The following is a 21,134-nucleotide window of genomic DNA, read 5'->3' as shown; positions in this document are numbered from 1 at the left end:
AAACGATGCATGAATTGGATGAATGGTATTTTGCTATGAAAATATCTTATTTGAAATGTTATGATGAAGCATGATTGAACATATTGATTTCATGATGCATTATATTGATTGATTTCGATACTACATGATTATATATTTTCTTATCGAAATCAGAATATGAAATATGATTTATGAAGAATTATGATATAAGAAATATTATGAATTGACAACCTGACTATGTAAAGGACCCTGCCAATGGGGACATATACGTTGGCAATTGATTGTCCTGAGGGTTTATGTCGCCAGCGAGACCAGCGACATGTCGCCAGAGAGACCAGCGACAAACCGCCAGAGAGACCAGCGGTTCCGAAGGACTTTGCTGCCAGATGATTTGCAGCTCACCGCAAGCAGATACGCGGTATTATGATCCTGCCACAGAAAAAATATGGTCATAGCTCATTACTTTCTATTTTACTATTTTTACAGATGTTGAGGAATTAAGATGATACAAGATATGAATGGAAGAGCGATCAGAAGCAGAATCCTTATACTTTTATTTTAGGTTGAAAGTCTTATTGAATTTGGTGTAAGACCTATGAATCATTGTTGAATTTATTAAGATATTAAAGAAGAAATTTAGATCGTTATATTTTGGATTTAAATTATTGACTAATTATTCCGCTGTTGTTTTAGGATAGTATGATAAGATGCCTTGCATGCTTATGGGAAGAGTTTTCTATAAGTATGCGGCGGTTGCCATGACCCTCGATTAAAAATCTCGGATCGGGGGCGTGACAAAAACCTTTGCATTGTTGTGTTGTGGCGGATGGAGACCTTACTAATATAAAAGCCTCCATTTACACACACACACAAGCTTATAATCCCCTACCATGCATAGGATGCAATTTATCTTGAAAAAATATTTAATTTCCTATCATAGTCTTATTCAATCAATTCACTTCGATGGGTTCATATTTATTTTTTTTTATTTTTTACTGGAGGTAGCTATATCGAGATCTTAGTAGATCCTCCGTGCATTCCTCACTCTCTATTAGAAATCAAAATATCTCTTCTATAAAATCCTCCATACATGTGTCAAATGAAAGTCCTATCAATATAGAGGTCACTGTTCTAATATATATATTTTCTCAAAGCACCGACTGCTAGAACTGACAAAATATGATCTGACCCATCAATTCGACTCGTGTTCGACCCACCATAAATATATTTGAATTTAAGCTAAACAGATTTGGGTCATAAATGGATCGATCTATGTAATCCATTTAATAATTGGATCGAATTTAGATTTTAGATATATGATCTGTTTAACCCGTTTAACCCATTTAATATTTAGATCGGATTGAGTTAAATAATTTATTTAATCTGTTTAACCTATTTCTGACTCATTTTATCCGATCTGTTTAACTTGTTTAATCCATTTAAGATCTGTTTAACCTATTGAAAATCTATTTAACCTATTTTTGACCCATTTAATCTGATCTGTTTAACCTGTTTAATCCATTTAACTTGTTTAACCTATTTAACCTAATTTGATATATTTAATAAATAGGTTAAATAGATCGGATCGGATTATCAATTTAATAAACAGGTCGGATTCATGTTTGAATTTTTGATCTGTTTAATAAACAGGTCGAATTTGGATTGATGATTTTCTGATCTGATCCGCATCGATCTGATCTATTTATGATCCGATCCGACCCAATTGCCACCTCTACTGTCTGCCAAGTGTACCAAGTGTATATTTTCCAAGACAGGGGGTTTTAAAAAAAATGGGAGGAGCCGCAAGTGGAGGAGGCAAAAAAAAAATCGCTCCCTCTCCGAGATCATGTTCCTAGCTTCACCTCCACCTCCGACATCGAGAGCACAGAGGGAGGCATCTGGGCTGTCGGCAAAGGTGGCGAGGAGGTGGAGGGCAGTGGAAAGGTCGTCGGCGAGGGGAGAGAGAGGTAGATGCAAGGAGGGCGAGGAATGAAGGAGAGCACGGAGAACGAAGGGGTTTCTTAGGTTTTGGTTCGGGTTTTTTGTTCCTCCCCATCGACCTTTGCCTGTTATGTCCCTCAGGTGCTTTCCTTGCATGGATCTCCGAAAAAGAATAAGAAATGAAAAATACCCAATACAAAACCCTAGCCATCGTCTAAGCTTCCCTGTTCGGCTGCTCCAAACCTCCCACTAGGTCAGGACTCCTGAAGATGGAAAAAATGGAGGAAAAATGGGGGAAAATATAGGAAAAATCAAAGAAAATAGAGGAGAGATGGAAAAAATTTAAGGGTGGTGGAGTGGGGTCTGGTCCTCAAGATCGACGAGGAGGTCGGGAGGTAAACGAGATGGAGCAAACTTTCTTCACCCACGGATCATGGAGTGCTCCAATCTTTTGGATGATGGAAAGGGAACCCAAAATCATGACTGAGAGCCTCCACACCTTGCTTAGATTTCATGCCTGTGCAAGATTCCATAGCATCTTTTCTACCTCCAAATCTTGAGATAAAATGAGAGAATGAGGATGTGGGCATGCTAGACTTCCACACTCAATAAGCTGGAAGGCGATGGTGGGAGACCCATAGTTGTCAGCGTGCTAGTAATTAGGGGTGACAAAAGGTACTTAATAGATGTTTAAAATGTTCTTGAGTTAATTTAAAGAATTTTCTACCAAAAAAAAAAAAGGTTAATCCAAAGAAGGGGATATTGAAGAAAACTTGTTTAGTAGTAGCTTGAAATCAGCATCTCTATTGAATACATTCTAGAGATGTAGAGGCACATCTCCATGACCTTTTTCTTGGTTCTTAGGTTACAAGAGCTTCAATAATAAACAGCAATCAAAGAATACATTCAAATCTACAACCTACATTTATATATATATTTTTTTATATTAAGTTTCAGATACCAAGCTGTGTAAATACTTGATGTTCTCATGTACTAGAATATTCATAAAACTCTTGAGAGCAAATGCTATTAAATAATTAAATTTTTACTATATAGAAATGAAAGAACATATTCTTATTAATCAAAGAATCAAAATAAGGAGGTTCACCGCACAAAAAGCATGGCAAAGATGGTTGATTTTTAAATATTTACTTGGCCAATGTAGTATCATATTAAAAAAATAAAAAAATATTAAAAAAAATGATTGCAAGAAGGATCACAAACTTTGTTTAGACAAAAAATGAAGGCTTCTCAATGGAGAAGCCTCTATTTGACATGTGGCTCTATTACATGATGCGGATTTGACACATGGCTTTATTACAGAACTTCTTCAAGCACCTTCCCTCGATCATCCACTTGCTCTGTGCCCTTTCGCATCGTCCAAATCTCACCTGATTTATGGAAAAACAACAGAAAAATTCAAAGAAAAAATCTGGAGAGCGATCCTCTGCCGAATGTGCATGCAGTGGAGTTGACGTCGATGAGGTGGGTATTGAGGCTAACGAAGTCAGCGTAGTCACAGTTGATGAGGTCAACGAGCTCGATGTTGATGGTGGCTAGGTGGGTGCGGAGCTCGGCAATGAGGCTCTCTAGGGGGATGAAGGAGCAGAGGTTGGTGACATAGAACTCCGACTTGAAGTTCAGACGGAGAAAGTAGGCGACCTTGAACTAGAGTGGCTAAGACTAAATGGGATCACTGAAGAGATTCATGAAAACGATCCTTTGCCCAATGCACACCTAGTAGAGTCAACGTTGATGAGATCGGTATTGAGGCTGACAAAGTCGGAAAAGTCATAGTTGATGAGGTCAATGAACTCAACCTTGAGGGCGGTGAGGTGGGCACGGAGCTCCCGACGAGGCTCTCTAGGGGTCAAAGGGGCGGAGGTCGGCAATGTAGAACTCCAGCTCAAAGTCCGAGTGGAGGAAGGAGGCAGCCTTGAACCAGAGCGGTTGAGACTCGATGGGTTCGCCGAACAGATCTGTGGCCGATCAAGGAGAGGAGCTCCACCATGGCTCTGGGATTTTTGAAGGTCCTTTCTTTCTTTCTTTTTTAGATCGCTTCTTCTTCTTCCCTTCTTCTATGATAGCGTGCAATGAGAAGAACACGAAGATAGGATTACCATTTTAAGATCCAAGAATGGAGAACGAGATGGATCAGATGGTTGTGCCGACAAAACCATTTAAAGGAGATATAGAGTGCCTTTTGTTAAGCCACCTGACCTCAATAAGCATGTCACCCAATTGGCATCTATCCATGCATAAAAAAAATAAAAACTAAAAATAAAGTTGCTAAGCCTGCATCTTTTTTCGCTTTTGGCACCGTGAAAATTCAAAAAAAAATCACAACGATGTTCTAAAACATGCTGATGGTCACCATTATCTTCTTCGATTGGCCACATGTTGCCAACACAAGCTTCCACTGCCAATTAGAAGTGCAATGGAAAAAGCTGATAATGATAGTGAACATGCAGGATATTAAAATTAAGATCCTTGATTTTGTTATCGATGAAAAAAATCACATCCCATGCAATTTGTTGCTGCTAGACTCAAAATTTGAGACTGGGATAGATCGGACGAAGCAAAGTTGGAGGACGGTAGCAGTTCGATCTGAAATACCTTAAAAAAATCTACAAAATAAATCAAAAATGGATAGGTATCCGGTTCTTGACCCTCCGATACTTAAGTCAATCTTAAGCCCAAAAACAGGTGGTAGAAAAGAGTAGCAGAGCAAAAAGATTTATGTGAATTAGAGAAATTAGATTTGATAGAAACTAGAGTCCTTGTTCAAAAATTGATAAAGTTTTTATCGGCAGAATTTCACTTTAATTTGAACTTAAAACTTATCGTTGGAGGATTTCTGATCCTCTATTTATAGAGTGGCTGAAGAGATTGTTATAGAGTTTGTTAGACTGTTAGAAGAGTTTGTTAGACGGTTAAAGCTAGATATAAGTGCCATAGTATAACGATACGTATTAGCTGGAAATGAGATCATATTTAAATTATATTTCAGTATATGTATATATATACACATACTTATATAAAATTAAATATTTATTATTTTTAATTTTATTTTATTTATTTATTTTATTTTTTTTATTTTATATTATATTTTAAAAATATTTAAAAAAAAGAGAAAAAATTGCACTGCTGGAAGATAAACTACAGCCCAACCTTTTTTGATCATCCTGCCGCCCTGTGAGCTGCACATCCCTCCCTACCGTGTCTCCCTGGGGCGCCCAAAAAAAAAAAAAAAAAAACCTCTCCCTGTAGTCTCGCCCTTCCTTTTCCGCTTGCTTGACAACCCCTTCCTCTTCTCTCTTCCCCCCTCCCTCGGAGAGGCGTCGACCCGCGAATCCGAAACCCCCCTCGCCCGCCGCCCGAAATCACCGATAAATCGCCGAAACCCGCTACCGATTACCCCCTTCCTTGCCCCACTCCTCCGCCGATTCGCCTCAGGAGCAAAAACAAATTGGGAAAAAGAATTAAAAATTTCAAAAAAAAATCGAATATTTTCTCTCCCTTGTCCCCTTCCCACTCTCCACCACCGCCTGTCCCCCGGCGCACGCTTGCGAACCTGCAGCACGCCGCCTCCTATTTAGACCGTCTCTTCTCATCGATTCTCAGAGGTACGTCTCTTCTCCGCCGAATCCGCTCTTGTTTCCGTTTTTACTTTTTTAACTTTTTACCGGGGGGTCGCCATACCGAGATCTCAGCAGATGGAGCCTTCTTTTTCCCTCCGAAAAGAAAGGTACGCCATCCCCTTCTCTCTCTTTTAGCTTCCAAAACCCTGGGCAAAGAACCAGAACGAGAAACCCTAGAAATCTTCTTCTCTCGCTCTCGCAGGGCTCGCTGCTCGTTTCATCCTAGGGCTTCTCTTCTCTCGATCTCTCCTGCTTCCTTTACTCTCATCTCTCTCATTCACGACCTCCTAGGGTTTTTTTCTCGGTACAAGAATTCGCGAATTTGGTAGCAGATTTGTCCAATGTCACCTTAAATTCTTCGCCCCGCGAAAAAAACTAGAAATCGTTTCTTCGTTAACATCCGTTTGGTTGCGGTGACGTTTGATAATATAGAATGATATACACTGCGATCGATACCTTCTACCTCACCGATGAACAGTTGAACAAATCCCCATCGAGGAAGGATGGGATTGATGAGGCTACGGAGACCACTCTTCGGATATATGGATGTGATCTCATACAAGAGAGTGGCATTCTACTCAGATTGTATCCTTTTTGCCAACAGTTTATATTATTTTTATTGATTCTTTTAGGTAATTTTATTTTCTTGTTGTGTTAGCTAAATAGGAGTTTTTGTGGCACTGAATTTTTTTGATTTATATTTTCAAATTTCTTTCTTTGATGGGTACCTTGACTGCTTTAGACCACAAGCAGTAATGGCCACGGGGCAGGTTTTATTCCATCGGTTTTACTGCAAGAAGTCTTTTGCTCGCTTCAGTGTTAAAGTAAGGGCCAATTTTTTTTATCATGCCCATTGTGTTTTTCGTATGTTTTTCCTATTGAGGAATCTTTTCTATGAGTTCAGGACAAAAACTAAGCACTGATTTTTGTTTTGTTGTAGAGAGTTGCAGCGAGCTGTGTTTGGCTGGCTTCGAAATTGGAGGAGAGCCCGAGAAAAGCAAAGCATGTGCTTATTGTCTTTCATAGAATGGAATGCAGAAGGGAAAATTTGCCGATAGAGCATTTGGATGTCTCCTCTAAGGTCGATATGCTTTCTTTTTTGCTGATGTTTTGTATATCTGAATTTTGAACTCATTGCTTCTCTTGGATTATGGAAATTTAGAGTTAATTCTATGCAACTGCACACATTCAACTGCATTAGTATGGTAATTCTATGGAACTTTAGAGTTAATTCCATGGAATTATACTTTCACAAATATCTGATTTGGCTATTATGCCCAGTATTCCCGACCAAGACTTTTTTTTTTTTAAATTTCAAGAATTTGTGGATTAGTATAGTAGCTTTTGTGCTTATCAACTTAGTCTCTGATGTATGTTTTTCCCCATATATATATATATATTGATTGCAGAAATATGCAGACTTGAAGAATGACTTGATCAAGACAGAGCGGCATTTGTTAAAGGAAATGGGTTTCATATGTCATGTTGAACACCCTCACAAGTTTATATCAAACTACCTTGCGACGCTTGGAGCCCCTCCTGAATTGAGGCAGGAAGCTTGGAATCTAGCCAATGATAGGTATTCCTCTGGACATAACTCAATGTTAAACATCATCTTTTATCGCTTTAATAGGTTGGTCAGTTAATTGCTGATCTTACCTTTGGAATTTCTAGCATATGCTTATATCTGAATTTTGTGTTTTTCTGAACATTTGGAAACTGATTTAGATATCATTCAATTTATTTACTTCTTCAAAGTTGTGAGTTGCTGATCTTGCAAACTTATTTGTTGTAGAGCCTTCACAAGTATGTTGCTCAAATATGGCGGGCACAACATACATCCTTAAATTGAGGTGTCTGTCACGGGTATGAAACCCAGATTGATGTGTCACAACATAGCTTCACTCTGAGGAGTCATATATGTTTGTCTGTTGGATGAAACCATACTATTTATTGTTGCTTTGGAAATTTTCATAGTTCCAAAATTTCAGTATCTTCAAACTGCTTGCATTGATCATTAGTTATAATGCTAATGCAAAAATAACCTGTCTTCACAAGTACTTGCAAATCCTGATAAGTTACAAGACTTTTATGGTTAAAAACCTCTGTTTTTTTTATGCAACAAATTTTTATCCATATTAAATTACAAGGTCTAAATCATAAGCTACCTGATATATTGTACCATAACCAAATATTGTATGTGTGTGCAATATAGAACATTGAGGTGGACTTGTAATACCTTAGGATGGTCAGGTTGAGGACAAAGTGGAAAATTGACATTGATGGCCTTTGCTTACAAAGTGAAGAGCTGATGAGGTCTCATTAGGGAGAAGGGTTTAAAGAAAAAGCAAAAAGCTTTCATAACATGGATGGAAGTTGTGACAGGTGATTTAGGGAAGTTAGTGCCTACATATGTAGTGCTTAATAGGAATTATTAGTAAAAGAAGATTCACATTGAAGAGTCTGAATCATCCCGCATTGGACGATTTAGGGCATTCCGAGCCATATCGGTTGCAAACTGGGATGGTTCGGCCTTCCCAATTCGAACATCGGACAAGGGAGAGGGAAAGAGAGGAAGAGGGAGAAGAGAGGAGGAAAGGAAAAGAGGGGACGATGTTGTAGGAGGGCCATGGAGGCCTCCGTGGCTCCGTGTCATTTGATAAGATATTTAATCGAGAGAGATAGAGAGAGGGGGGAGTGAGGGTATCGGAGGGAGGCGCAGCAGGTGGAGAGGTCGTCGGAGCGTGTTGGATGGCCGTTGTGGCCACCAGATGATGGAAAAGGCGTGGGCCGAGCCGCGGTCATGGAACAGGGACGATCGTCTTTGTTCATCGTATTTTTTTTTAAAACGATGATGAATAGTGAAATCGATAATGGATTTGTCGGCTTCACCATGGTCGGAATTTTTTAAAAAAAATTTATGAAACAGAGGCAATCGCCCTTGTTTCACGCTCACGGGGTCGTGGGTTGAGATTTCGCCGTTCGACGACCCGTCAGAGGCCCTTCGTCGGCCTCTCCATTGGCTTCTTCTCTCCTTTTCTTTTCCTCCCTCTTTCTATCTCTCTCTGAGCTGCGATTTGGCGGAGAAAATGGAGGCCTTGGCAGCCCTTTGAGCACGTCCGCGGCTCGTCTGTGACCATCACCGATGTCTCCTCCGGCCACCTTCTCCCTCTCTCCCTCCTCCCTCCTCCCTTTCCCTCTTTTTTCTCTTTTCCTCCTTACTGGTTCTTTTCTTCGCTTCTGTGTCTGTTCGTGCCGGTCTGCTCTGGTACAGATCCATACCGACTTGTACCGATGGCCGATTGGCTGGCACGGATCCCGATATCGATTCCATGGACCTTGTTGAAGATCCTAGATAGGAATCATAAGGCCTGAAGTAAGGTTCGTCATCTCGGTATTGATGATCATTTTGGTCGATTGACGGTACGGTTTGGTATCGTTTCATACCGTACTGAACTGACAGCGAACCGATGAAGGCACTGGACCTAAATTTGGGGAAGAAAGAGAGAGAGAGAGAGAGAGAGAGAGGAGGAAAAAAGAAAAGGAGGGAGGGGAAGGAGGGGGGTCGTCGGATGGTACTCCACGCGTGCGATGCCACGGGCGTGAAACAGGGGCAATGCCCCTTTTCACGATTTTTTTTTTAAACCGAAACTTTAAGTGAAGCCGGCAAATGGTTTGCCGGTTTCACTGTTGATCTTCGTTTTAAAAAAAAGGAGATTGCGTGAACAGGGGCGACAGCTCCTGTTCTGCGATTGCGACGCCTCCTGCGCTGCTTTCGCCACCCCCCCTCGGCCTCGGTGAAGCCCGCATTCGTGACCGCGGTGCCACCCGCTCCCATCTCCGATGATCTCCCTCCTTCTCTCTCTCTTTCTCGCTCGTTTCAAAGCCCTATCGGGCGAACCAACGAGCCGTGGATGCTTTTACGGCCCTCCGATGGCCGAAGCGGGCCACCGCTGGCCTCTAGTGGCTCTCGCCTTCTTCCCTCTCTTCCTCTCTCTCTTTCTCACTTTCCCTTTCTTTTCCTTCCTTCGCCGGTATATCATTTGAACCGACCGAATCATGCCGGTTCTCCGTCGGTCCGGCTCGGTATGGAGTGTACCGACCGGTTCGACACGGTACAGCATTTCATGGCCTGAAGGTTTTAGCCATAATTATTGTTTATTGTAACCTAATCATTTAGTGAGTCCTGTAGGATGAAATGTCAAGATTCGAGAGGCTGCATTTGATTTTGTGCATCAACATAAGCTTTTTTTATGTCCATTTGAAACTATATTGATGTTTATCATCGTGATATCAACTTTTTGATGTTTCGATGAGTGAAATGTAAAAAACCATGCTGAACTCCAATATAAAAATGATTTGTAAGATGTCCATCTGATCATGTCAAGCCAAAAATTCTTGACCAGGAACATATGTACTGAACATATTGATTGGCTTTAATGTCTTGAATAAAGCATTCATTGTAAATTTGAAGATTTGATGTGAAGGATTTTGAGGAAGAAGGTCCTGACTTATATACAAGAGATACATAGGCCTATGAATAAAGAAAGCTGCGAGCATTAGCCAATACCAGGGATTGGCTTGGTTTTATTAGACATGATGCAGATGATGACTCTTGAAAGTTGACATTTAGAGTGCTCAATTCTTCTATATCTAAAAGTGTTATTTACTGGTTGGTGATACAACTGTCTTGGTCATTTACAAAAAAAGATACTGCGGAAGAATGTTTTGGGTAAATAAGAACTAAAAGTCCACTTGAGAAGAGCAATTAGGAAATGCAGGTCTAGCTGGACTCTGTATGAAAATCACTTTAAGTCATCATTGATGGCTCTTAGAGGATGAGAATGGTAATGGGAGAGTTAAGTAAGTTTGAAATTCCATGGAAGGAATGATAGATTTTATGTTGATATTGGTTCTAAGTGGGACTTGAGCCAAAGGTCAAAGAGAGAGCCAGAGGGTGGTTTCAAGATATTCTTGGTGCCATAACTAGCATTCTCTATTTTAAAGGTTGCATTTGGCTGGGGAACAAGAAGGAATAAGAGCCTTTTAACCCACTTACTCCCTCCTTTTCAGCCAGATGCTCATTTGAGTACCTGGTTTAAACTACTTTTCTCAGAAGGGTAGAATAGGTATTTTTTGAAAAAGTCAGCACGCATTAAATGCTTTACTGTTTTCCCTTCTAACTGATATACTACAATTAACCTAGAAATGATTTACTCCTATGAAAAGGTAGAATAGTTTAATTCTCGTTTTTCCTCTCCATTTGGCTCCATTTGACCCAGCTAATCCAAATTTTTCATTCTTGAGCCAATGTAGAATTGTCTAAGAAATGGTCCATCTGTATTGATATTCTGGCTTTACAAGAGTTGAAATGTGTTTTTAAAATCATTGGCTAGCTATATAAAATTTATGTAAGGTGGAAAAATCTTCATGTAGGCTATGCATGTCAGCGCTATTGAAGATGAAGGCTTAGAAAACATCAATATAGCTTGCTCTGTTGTACAGATTAAAAGGTGCTTGGAATGAAAAGTTATTTTGAAAATGTGTTTATTAAGGTGGATATGTGGTACTTTATGGCGAGAACTTCTTCCTTTGGTGCTACATACCCACTTTGAAACTCCTCGCCTGCTTGGAAACTGCTTACATGTCTTTCTAGAAATTGACCCTTTTACTTTTCCCCAACCTAGATATATTGATATTCGAAAGTTTCTGCTTTTGCTAACATATCCTGCTGAATGCTCCAGCCCTTTGTTTACTAGACAATTTGAGTTATTTAAATACGGCTAACGGTTAGAAATGGTTGGCAGTTAGACACTTGGATAATGGGTCTGCAAAAGGAAATTTTTAAAGTTTAGATGGATCCGGCCCCCTCGCATGTACTTATAGCTGATGATCGTATCCAATTCCTGTAGCATAGCTTAAGACAATTAGCTTTCTTCCATCAAATCTTTGAAGCATTTTGCTTCTAGTCTTTTAAGAGATGAGATAAGCATTAGAGCAAAATGTATGGATAGTAGTTGAGTCTTAACCAATGGATTGGAAACTGTACAAATATTAGCAAGACTTGGATTCTAGCTAGACAATTGATACCATTACTGTAAGCAAGTTATGGCCTCTAGCGTGTAAGCATACAAGTGTTGTGTATTGTACAGTGACAGAAGCACATACAAGATTGCTTGTGCGACTTTTAGGGCATTTGGCATTGAAATGGTAATGATCATATACTAGACCATTTAGAAGCTCAGTGGGATCAACAACCAAATGTATTCTTAGGGCGATGGCAGCTTTAAAACCATATAGTGGTATTCTGCCAAATACAATCTTAATTGATCTTGGATAATGCTTCAGATTCACTGGTTACCATCAATAATCATATGATTAACATTGAGTTGTTGGGCAATGATGCTGTTGGAAGAATGTATGGAGAGAGCATCAGTTTAACTTGGATATTCTAAATCTTGGATTTTTGTCATGTTGGAAACTTGGACACTTGGGACACCGTGCCACTCCTTGACACTTCATACCATCAAATTATGATGCCATCATCATTATGTGTCTACTTTTGGCACCTGTACGTGAAGTTTGTAATTAACAACCATTTTTTTCTAATTTTATGAACTTAAGAGGAGTGATTCTTGCAATTCATTTATGAAGGGACCAATAATTTATGGCATTAACAATTTGTGCACAGATGGTGGCCACCCTGTTCGTGGAGGCTAACTACTTATCATATTTAATGTTACACTGAGTGGAATTGCAAGCCTAATGAGCTCTCTGACAAAAACCATCAAAGCAAATTAAATTTTGTGGATCTCTCTCTCTCTCTCTCTCTCTCTCTCTCACACACACACACACACACACACAGGGAGCCCCCAAGATAGGAGCAAGCCTGGTGGAAATGATGGTGAGAGTGGCACTGCACCCAAAATATTCTCTTTGGTAGGACAAATAATACTAATTATTAGCTTGTTAAAGAGTGAGAGCATCTTGTACTTGGTGCTGTGATCACATTTGATGCTAAACTGCTTGGATCAATGATTGCAAGAAAGGTCCAAAGTTGCAACAAATATGAATCAACAATTGTGAAGTTGTCATTAGAAATGATGTTTTTAGGATGATAATAGTGCAAGAAGAGTAGTCTGACCATTACTTATGCTTTCGAAGGTTTAGCGGAATGAGAGCTTTAACAATGGAAGATATGAGTACAAGAGTTATCATGAATAATATAAGTTTCTTTTGGGCAAGAATTGAAATCTTTTATCTTGTGCTGATCAATGTGTCTTCTGCTGGCCAGGTGTCAGTATATTGGTGTTTGTACACCCTAGTTTCACCAACCTAGGCCTGAATTGCTCATACTGCAACATATTGAGGTGAAAAGGATTCAACCTAGTTCCAAACTGATTGATACCACCTGCACTAATTGGGAAGCCTTTTTAAACTCCTGTTTATTTTGTGTTTTCCACCATATAAAGAAGGAAACAATAAATAAGAGAGTGTGGAGGTGTCAGGTGTGAAGAACAATGAGGAATAGTGTGATTGGAGCTTGGATTTCTAGAGTTCGGGCTAGAAACAATCTTCTAGCTATCTCTTTCCCTTCTTCTTCTTCTTCTTTCTTTTTTTTTTCTTTTTTTTTTTTTAAGTTTTTCAAAAGCTTGTGGATGAATGATGGGGAGTTTAAGAAATTATGTTGGGATCATGTTGTAGGTAGATAAATGGTGGGGAAATTTCTGTATGAGCCTGCCAAATGTGGCATTGAGGTGAGGGCTACATTTATATGTCAAAAGCTTGGTCATTATTTGATAATATGTTATTTGCTTTTGTTTATATGTGGAAATCTGTGCCAATGATGGACTATGTCATCAAATCTTAATAATAAGGGGTATCTTTCATCGATTCAATGATTTTCAGTAACCTAAGAATATTTCTAATGTTAATGCATAGATACAGATTTTCAATGTATTTTAGTGGCAAGTTATTTAAAAGTTATGTAATAAACTAGCGACAGTAAAACTTCAGCAGGTGTCAAATAGGGATGACTAGGACGTCTAAATCAGTACACCTATCATATTCTCAAATTTATAGCACTATAACAACAAAATATACGAAAGAAAGCATAAAGCAATTTTGGAGGGAGGCCAAATTAGGGTGTACTATACCAGCTGGCTGTCAATATGCCTCTTTACCTTGATAAATAAATCTTTGACTCAAGTTTTTCATAATGATGCCAAATCTTGCCTAGCAAGAATAGACTTTAGACTCTAGCTTTACTATTTTTAGTGTTTTCAATGAGTTATGACCATTTTGTTCAGATAGAAGTAAAGAAACTGTTGATTAGAGAAGTTATATCATGGATATCATATCTGGGTGTCTGAACATGTTCATATGGTGGATGATCCATGTTGTCATCTTTGCCTTCATGCTTATTTTTGAAAATTCTAATTCTTTTGCTTACTTACAAGGCTGTTGATGAGGAGACTAAAGTTTGCATATAGTGCCTTGCTTCTAAGATGGTTCTCATGTATGAGGCATTATCATGATTGGAAAATCGATTTGCTTTCTTGAAATGGTAGCAGTTTGAAGAAATACAAAATATGTGACACTTTGAGTATGGATGAAAGTTGAAAGCAAGGTCCGCGGAATCGGTATCAGGATTGTGCCAGTTGATCGGCAGTACGAGTCAGTATGAATCGGTACTAGATTGTACTGGTGTGAATCGACACAGAAGTGAAGAAAGAAATCAGGGAGGAAAAGAAGGAAAGAGGGGAGGGAGGGAGGGAGGGAGAGGGTGGCTGGAGGAGACACTGGCGGTGGCCACAGACAGGCCGTGGGTGCGCTTAGAGGGCCGACAAAGCCTCTGCTTTCTTTGCTAAATCGCGGTCGAGAGAGAGATAGAGAGGGGGGGAAGAAAAGGAGGGCAAGTCTGTGGAGAGGCTGTCAGAAGGCCTCCGACTGGCTGTCGTAACCGCTGGATGGCGAAATTATGGCCCGCGACTCCACGAGCATGAAACAGATTGTCCCTATTTCATAGATTTTTTAAAAAAACATCAATCATAGTGGAGTCGATAATGGGTTTGCTGACGAATTGATTGTCGGCTTCATTATTCATCATCATTTAAAAAAATATGATGAACAAGGATGGTTGCCTCTGTTTTGTGGCCATGGCTATGTTTGCTTTTTTTCCACCTCCCGATGGCCATGATGGCCACCCGGCACTCTCCGATGGCCTGGGTCGGAACTGGGCTCGGGTCGGTTTGAGGCCCTTCGGGCTAGGCTTGAAACAGTTTAGGCCGGACTTGGGCCTAATTATAGGGCTTATTTGTCTTTTGGGGTAGGGCTCTGATATACTTTTAGCCCGGTCCGGGCCCGAGTCCCATTCTGAGCTTGAAGTCCAGTTCGATTAAGAATCTGAATATCCGTCCATCCCATCCATACTATCTTGGAGCTTCAGACTCTGCTTGCCCATCCATACCGTCCCAGACTGCATCCACCATCCAATAGGTAGGGCGTCGTGCCTAGCTTTCGCTTGCTACTCCATGCGGAGGAGCGTATCCTCGCTCACAACGACAAAATCCCGGCGTGCCTCTGCTTGCCACCCATCCCTCAACTATAGCTCGCCCTCGTTCACTTTGCATTTCTTTCTTTTTTAAGAATTTTTATCTCATATAAACCCCTTTAAACACATACTCTCCTTCCACCCTTGGCCAACCCATATCCAAACCCTAACTTGAAAGAAGAGAAGGATGGCAGCAAGGAGGCTGGTGCTGCCTTCGCTATGAAGCTCCTTACCCCCATGTCCACCACTTGCCTCCACTTATCTCTAATGCCTGCATCCCTTGCCTCGTCTCATTCCCTGTGCCCCTCTGCTCCTGTCACCACCCGATCAGGCGGATCTCTGTCTCCACCGCCGCCCTGGCTACGATGACCACCATCGGCCATCCATACCATCTTAGACTGTGACCGTATCGGGTTGTGACCGTGCTGGGGAGCTCCAGACTGTGACCGCACTGGGGAGTTCCAGACTGTGACTGTCTCAGAGCTTATCAAGGGTACGAAGACCATCTTCTTCGCCGTGCTAGGGACCTTCACCTCGATTTTTTCCTAGAAGCACCTGCAGAGGTATGGGAAGAGCCTGCTGTTCTTGAAGCCGGGGCCGAAGGTATACGATCTAGAGGATTTGCTAACGGCGTCGGCGGCAATATTGGGGAAGGGGAGGGAGATGGCCGGATTGGTTAGGGTTAGGACTTAGAGTTTTTTTTTTTTTAAAAAATCTTTTAAGAGAGGGAAAAGAGCAGGTGTGGTTGAAAACTTGATTAGGCTAGCCCAATCGGATTCAGGTTGGGCTTGGATCTGAGTTTTTCAAAAACTTTCAAGTCTAAGCCTGGCCCGAAGTCCAAAAAAAATTTCGGACTGTGCTCGGACAAGATTGTGGCCCGACCTAGCCCGGCCCACTTCCAGCCCTATCGATGGCCTCTCCACTGGCTGTGCCTCCCTCCGATATCCTCGCTCCTCTTTCTCTCTCTTGATTAAATGTCCTATCAGACGACACAGAGCCGTGGAGCCTCCGCGGTCCTCCGATGGCCTCGACAAGCCATTGCTGGCGTTATCCCCTTTTTTCCTCCCCTCCTCTCTTTCTTCATCTCTTTCCCTCTTGTCTAGTGTTTCGATTCGGAAGGTCGAACCGTCTTGTTTTGCGGCTGGCTTAGCTTGGAACGCCCCGAATGACTCGGTTCGGGATGGTTCGGTGAACAATAGATGAAAGTCTTATTATTTTTTCTGGTCAGTGGTGTGGCTGGTATTTGTCTAATTTTTTTTAAAATAAGGAAGCCTCTTAGGGAAGGAGGGAGGGGGGATTGATGCCCATTGTTCTTTGTATTAACAGAGAGTTTTCATTTATGGTGAGATCAGATTGCAGGTTGGTAGGCTCACAAGTTTAGTTTTATACTGCAATTTTATTAGATGTATAAGTAAATTGTGTGCAACTTGGTTTGTTTTGCACTCGTACAGAAAGCATAGAAAAAAGATAATAAAGCAGTTGAAAGTGCTTTGCGTGGAGCACGACATTTTTAATTACACAACCTTTTTTCCTTCTAGTTTTAGTTGGAAAATTTTCACCTACCAAATAGCATGTTGAGAACATGCAAACATATTTCTGGTTTTGATCAAAGATTTAGATCCCAGCGGGACATCGGGATGGGATACCATCAACAGGACCATCCTGCTAGCATTCTAGCATCCTGATCGGGATGCCTTGGGACATCTCCTATCCCAAGTGTCGGGATGGAGCGGGGCAGCAGTGCATCCCATCCTGTGGGAAAATTGGGACAATTTCATCCCACAGGATTTAAAACCTTAGTTTTGACCTTTTGTATCTCTTCCTCTTCATTTTTTTCCTTTTTTTAATGTTCCATATCTTTCTGTTATTGTATTTATTTTATCACCTTTTAGGAAAAAATGAAAGATCCATTTGTTATTTAAGTAGTGTTATTAATTCGTGTAAGTTCAATAGGTTTTAGGATTGTACACTTTTCCCAGGAATCAAAGAATTCATTAGCTGTATGATGGTGTCAAACTGATCCTCAAATCAGGGTCTTCCATCACCAGTTTAATTTATGTTCTGTACACTAATAAATTATCATTTCTTCTATCTCCTCTCCTCCAACTTCCATTTCCAAATCCCTTGTTGATTTGAGCTGTATATTGTAAATATAGGGGCCATTGCTTAGTGCAATGGCAAAAGGCTTGGGCTGACAGGCACAATGGCATGGGTTCGGCTCTTGAGGCAGACACTTTATGCCCAAAAAGGGTCAAAGGTTAGGTTTTTCCTCAATTTGCCCCTTCCAGGGTATTGGATCGCCATGATCATAACCGGTTAATATCCCTCTTTTAGCTGTAAATTGTGAATCCTAGTTGTTGTGATACCTCCATAGTTAAGACATTAGCTGCTTCTGATGTGCATGTTTGCGTGTGCACATTGCTTTCATTTCATTTTATGATTTGAGTTATAAATTGTTATTCCCAGTTTTTGTTGATATCCTCAATGAGTCATTAACTGCTTGTTGGGCATGTGTGTGTTTTTGGGGTAATGGCGGATCCAAGGTATTGAGCAACTGGTCACCAAAATAAATGATTTTTGGTTTGTAGGTAGTTCAAAACTAGTAGATGACATCCAATGACTTGGTCTTTCATTTTAAAACCCCCATTTTTCAAATTCCACCTGATCAGATCTAGCTTCAAATCCTGTTTGTCTTAGCATAGTCTCTATCTCTCTTACACACACACAGTTCTGAAGAATAATATGCTATTTTATGTGGAAGACTGACACAGCTAAGGGCCCAGATCAAGGTTTGCCGACTCAGAAACAAAACGGGGCGAGAGGGAGAATCGGAAAGGAAGAGAGAGAGAGAGAGAGAGAGAGAAGGGAGGGGGGTAGGAGCGAGAGGGAGGGAAGGAAAGGGAGGCCGGCGGTGTTCACCGGAGGGCCACCGAGGCCTCCGGGGCTTCACCCTCCTCCGAGAGAGGAGAATTGAGATTAGAGAGAGAAAGAAGGGGAGGGAGAGATGGAAAATCATATAATTTTCTGATATAACAAGGAAAATTTTATCATGCATGTTACAACCATGATTCTGTTTTGGTACTTTCCTTTTTAAGAACTGAGCTTGTTATCAGTTGCTGGATGTTCTGAATTTTTTCTTTTCCAATTCCTATCTTAGTTTGCGCACAACCCTATGTGTTCGGTTCAAGAGTGAGGTCGTAGCATGTGGAGTTGTATATGCAGCAGCTCGCCGGTTCCAGGTCCCCCTTCCTGAAAACCCGCCTTGGTGGTTAGTCTTCGATGCAGATCAGGCTGGGATTGAGGAAGTTTGTAGGGTTCTTTCACACCTCTATACTCTTCCCAAGGCACAGTATATTCCAGTTTATAAAGATAATGATTCTTTCACTTCGAGAAATAAGACTCCAGACCCTCAAGCTCAATTTCGAAAGGTAATAAATACCAACCAACTGCTTTCTTTTGAGGCCCATAATTCATAACTGCTTTTTTGCAAAATTGCAGTCCATGATTACAGATTTGTTGAACTTATTTTGTTTAGGAAAGTCCGATTAATGGTAACATTAATGATACCGGTACTCCCAAGGCGAATCCAGATGCTAGTTCATCCAAGGATGCATTGATTAAAGCAGCCCTAGACAAATTGAAGGAATCTAAGAAAACTGATGATGATGCTAAATCTGTTGCTGCTGAAGTGGATGCTAAAGAAGATCCCGTGGAGAAAGTGAAGGATGAGAACAAATCAGATGCCAACCTTGAAAGGAATCGGGACAGAGAAAGAGAAAGGTCGAAGGCTAGGGACCGTGATAACAGGGGAAGAGACTCTGATCGTGATAGTAGGGGTAGAGACTCTGACAGGGATAGGGAGCGGGAGAAAGAGCTAGAACGGGAAAGAGATAAAGAACGTAGACACCGTTCCAAGGACAAGGGCTCAGGTATCCCATGACAGCATCTTGTCCCCTGTAATTCATTTATTAATGCATGTCTTAAGAAAATCATGATTTGTTTTTGGTCATGCAAAATTTGTGCTACTAAGAATTTGCTTTTTTACTGCATTCATGTATCATTTTGTTCTAAAAATCCCCTTGTTATGCAGGACATTCAGAAAAATCAAGGCGTCATTCATCACGAGGTATGCCAACTGCTTCTGTTCGTCTTCTTTCGACTAAAATTCATACCTTTGTTCTGATACTCAAATCTTTTTTTTTTGGCCCAGATCGCAGTGAATACCATAGCTCGCACTCATCTCGTGAGAAAGATCGCCACAGACACCACCCATATAGTTGAAGAAGAATTTCTGTTGTGCCTTAAAAATGTTGGCAAGTGATTGTATCGTTAAGTCCATGGCACCGTGTGATAACTGTATCTCCATTTGTTAGCAGAAGATTTACTTTGATTACAGGAGCAGCTTCAGTTCACTGAGAAGCTGATAGAATACTAAGAATATGGTAGTGGGCTACTGAGTATCTCAGATTACGTGAAAACATTTGTTCTTAGGCATGCTTGTTATCAAACCAATCTAGAGAATTAGCCTGCAACTCTTTTAGAAAATTTTCTTATTATGTTTTGAAAATATGGTTTTTGGTGCATGATGATTTGTTTCCTGGATGCTGATGGCTTTAGATAACGTTGTGTTGCATGCGTGATGTGTTTTGATGCCCACAGCGGGTGTGAACGGTAAAGGGGGTGAGAAGATATCATCGGTGAAAACGTTGCCAGGGCTCCAAGTTGATTTCTGAAACGGTCCTATGCGGGAAGACCCCAAGGAGGCTATTCTCTGAAGTGCCAAAGCTTCTATTGTTACATTGTTAAACAAAATTTCATAATATTTGATTATCTTTTTGTACTCTTTGAAAATCGCAAAGTATGATTTTAGGTCTTAAAACTTTATAAAGTTTGTCGAATAATGGAATCAGAAATTTGTTCTTTGAATTTTCCCCTTCATATTATCTTACAGTTTTTCATTCTTAGACTTTTTTGTTTTAATAGCTAGACAGCTGCTAAGCCTCTAGGTTCGCAAGATCTAAAACTATTGAATTAAAGCAAAGGATAAGATCATGAACTGATGATGGCAAAATTGCTCTAGGAAAATGCCCCAAAGCCTCTGAACTGAATTTAGGCCCTGGTTTTCAACATTTGGATGATGACCCTGGTCATGCATCATTCCTCTAGCATGAGAGGTAATATTCTACTGCCTTTGGCGATTCATTTTGTTCAGTTTTTATCTTAAAAGCTTTGATGGAGTGATCGAAGCTTTTCATTGTTTGTCTGTGAAAAACTATATTGATGTGGCTTTGAGGCAGAATCTGGCAGTTATCAGGCAAGGGTTTGTTTTATTATTCTTTTTCATGGTCAATCATCCGCCAATCAAAGAAAGCATTTTGCGGTAAATGTTTGAATATAAATAATAGGTCTAAAATTAAGATACATGGTAAAGAAAATCACGCGTCAAAAAATAAAACATGGTTTTAAAGTTTGGCGTGCTTTCTTTATTCGTTTTTTTTTTTGGTGGGTTGAGGTGGGGAGAAGCCCATGATTTAACAACCTAATCCATCAATGGTCTTCAACCAGCCTAATTTAGTCAACATTTTTACGGAAGTGGAAATACATCAGAAAATCTCCTAACGAGCATGATCTAGACCTCCTTCCGAATCGAGTTCTAATGTGGGATTTCAAATTTCCAATGTACGATGGTTGTTAACCATTATAATAAAAGGTGTAGCTGAGGAGTTAGTTTTCCATATGGAGGATTGAAAAAAGAAGGAAAGAAAGAAAGAAGAGGAAGTAGGAGGAAATTGAAACAGCCTATTGTTATTATTTTTAAGGAGTATCAGGTTTAGTTCATTTTTACAAAGGTGAACATGATGATACAAAACAAAGTTCTAATTAAATACCAAGCATTTGTTCTTTTGCCAAACATGCACAATATTTGTCCAACAATACCCATGTATCACATTTATTATCAAACCATCCATTGCTTCAAGTAGCAAACTAGAAATCTAGTTGATACATGATGATAGGAGCCT

The 21,134-nt window shown here is 40.4% G+C and overlaps 1 protein-coding gene across 2 annotated transcripts; it reads left to right on the top strand.

Annotated features, from left to right (window-relative positions):
• The first annotated feature begins 5,150 nt into the window (after positions 1–5,150).
• LOC105039802 (cyclin-L1-1) lies at positions 5,151–19,697 on the top strand. 2 transcript variants are annotated; one of them, XM_029262922.2, is made up of 9 exons: positions 5,151–5,668; positions 5,994–6,146; positions 6,304–6,385; positions 6,502–6,642; positions 6,971–7,140; positions 18,272–18,542; positions 18,650–19,043; positions 19,205–19,240; positions 19,325–19,697. In XM_029262922.2, exons 1-9 carry the CDS (start codon positions 5,637–5,639, stop codon positions 19,393–19,395), a joined length of 1,350 nt encoding a protein of 449 aa, XP_029118755.1. In that variant the 5' UTR covers positions 5,151–5,636; the 3' UTR covers positions 19,396–19,697. The 2 variants fall into 2 exon arrangements, with proteins under 2 accessions (XP_029118755.1, XP_010914382.1); XM_010916080.4 differs by having other exon boundaries at positions 5,152–5,546.
• The last annotated feature ends 1,437 nt before the right edge of the window (positions 19,698–21,134 follow it).

This window comes from Elaeis guineensis, chromosome 1 (assembly GCF_000442705.2).
Source record: "Elaeis guineensis isolate ETL-2024a chromosome 1, EG11, whole genome shotgun sequence".
Taxonomy (NCBI): domain Eukaryota; kingdom Viridiplantae; phylum Streptophyta; class Magnoliopsida; order Arecales; family Arecaceae; genus Elaeis; species Elaeis guineensis.
The sequence above is the reverse complement of the archived record's forward strand: the minus strand, read 5'-3'. Positions and strand labels throughout refer to the sequence as shown.

Coding starts and splice junctions, on each gene's coding strand:
- LOC105039802 (XM_029262922.2), top strand. CDS start 5,637: ATGGAGCCTTCTTTTTCCCTCCGAAAAGAAAG. Junction 18,543..18,649: donor CTCAAGCTCAATTTCGAAAG/GTAATAAATACC, acceptor TATTTTGTTTAG/GAAAGTCCGATTAATGGTAA. Junction 19,241..19,324: donor AAGGCGTCATTCATCACGAG/GTATGCCAACTG, acceptor TTTTTGGCCCAG/ATCGCAGTGAATACCATAGC.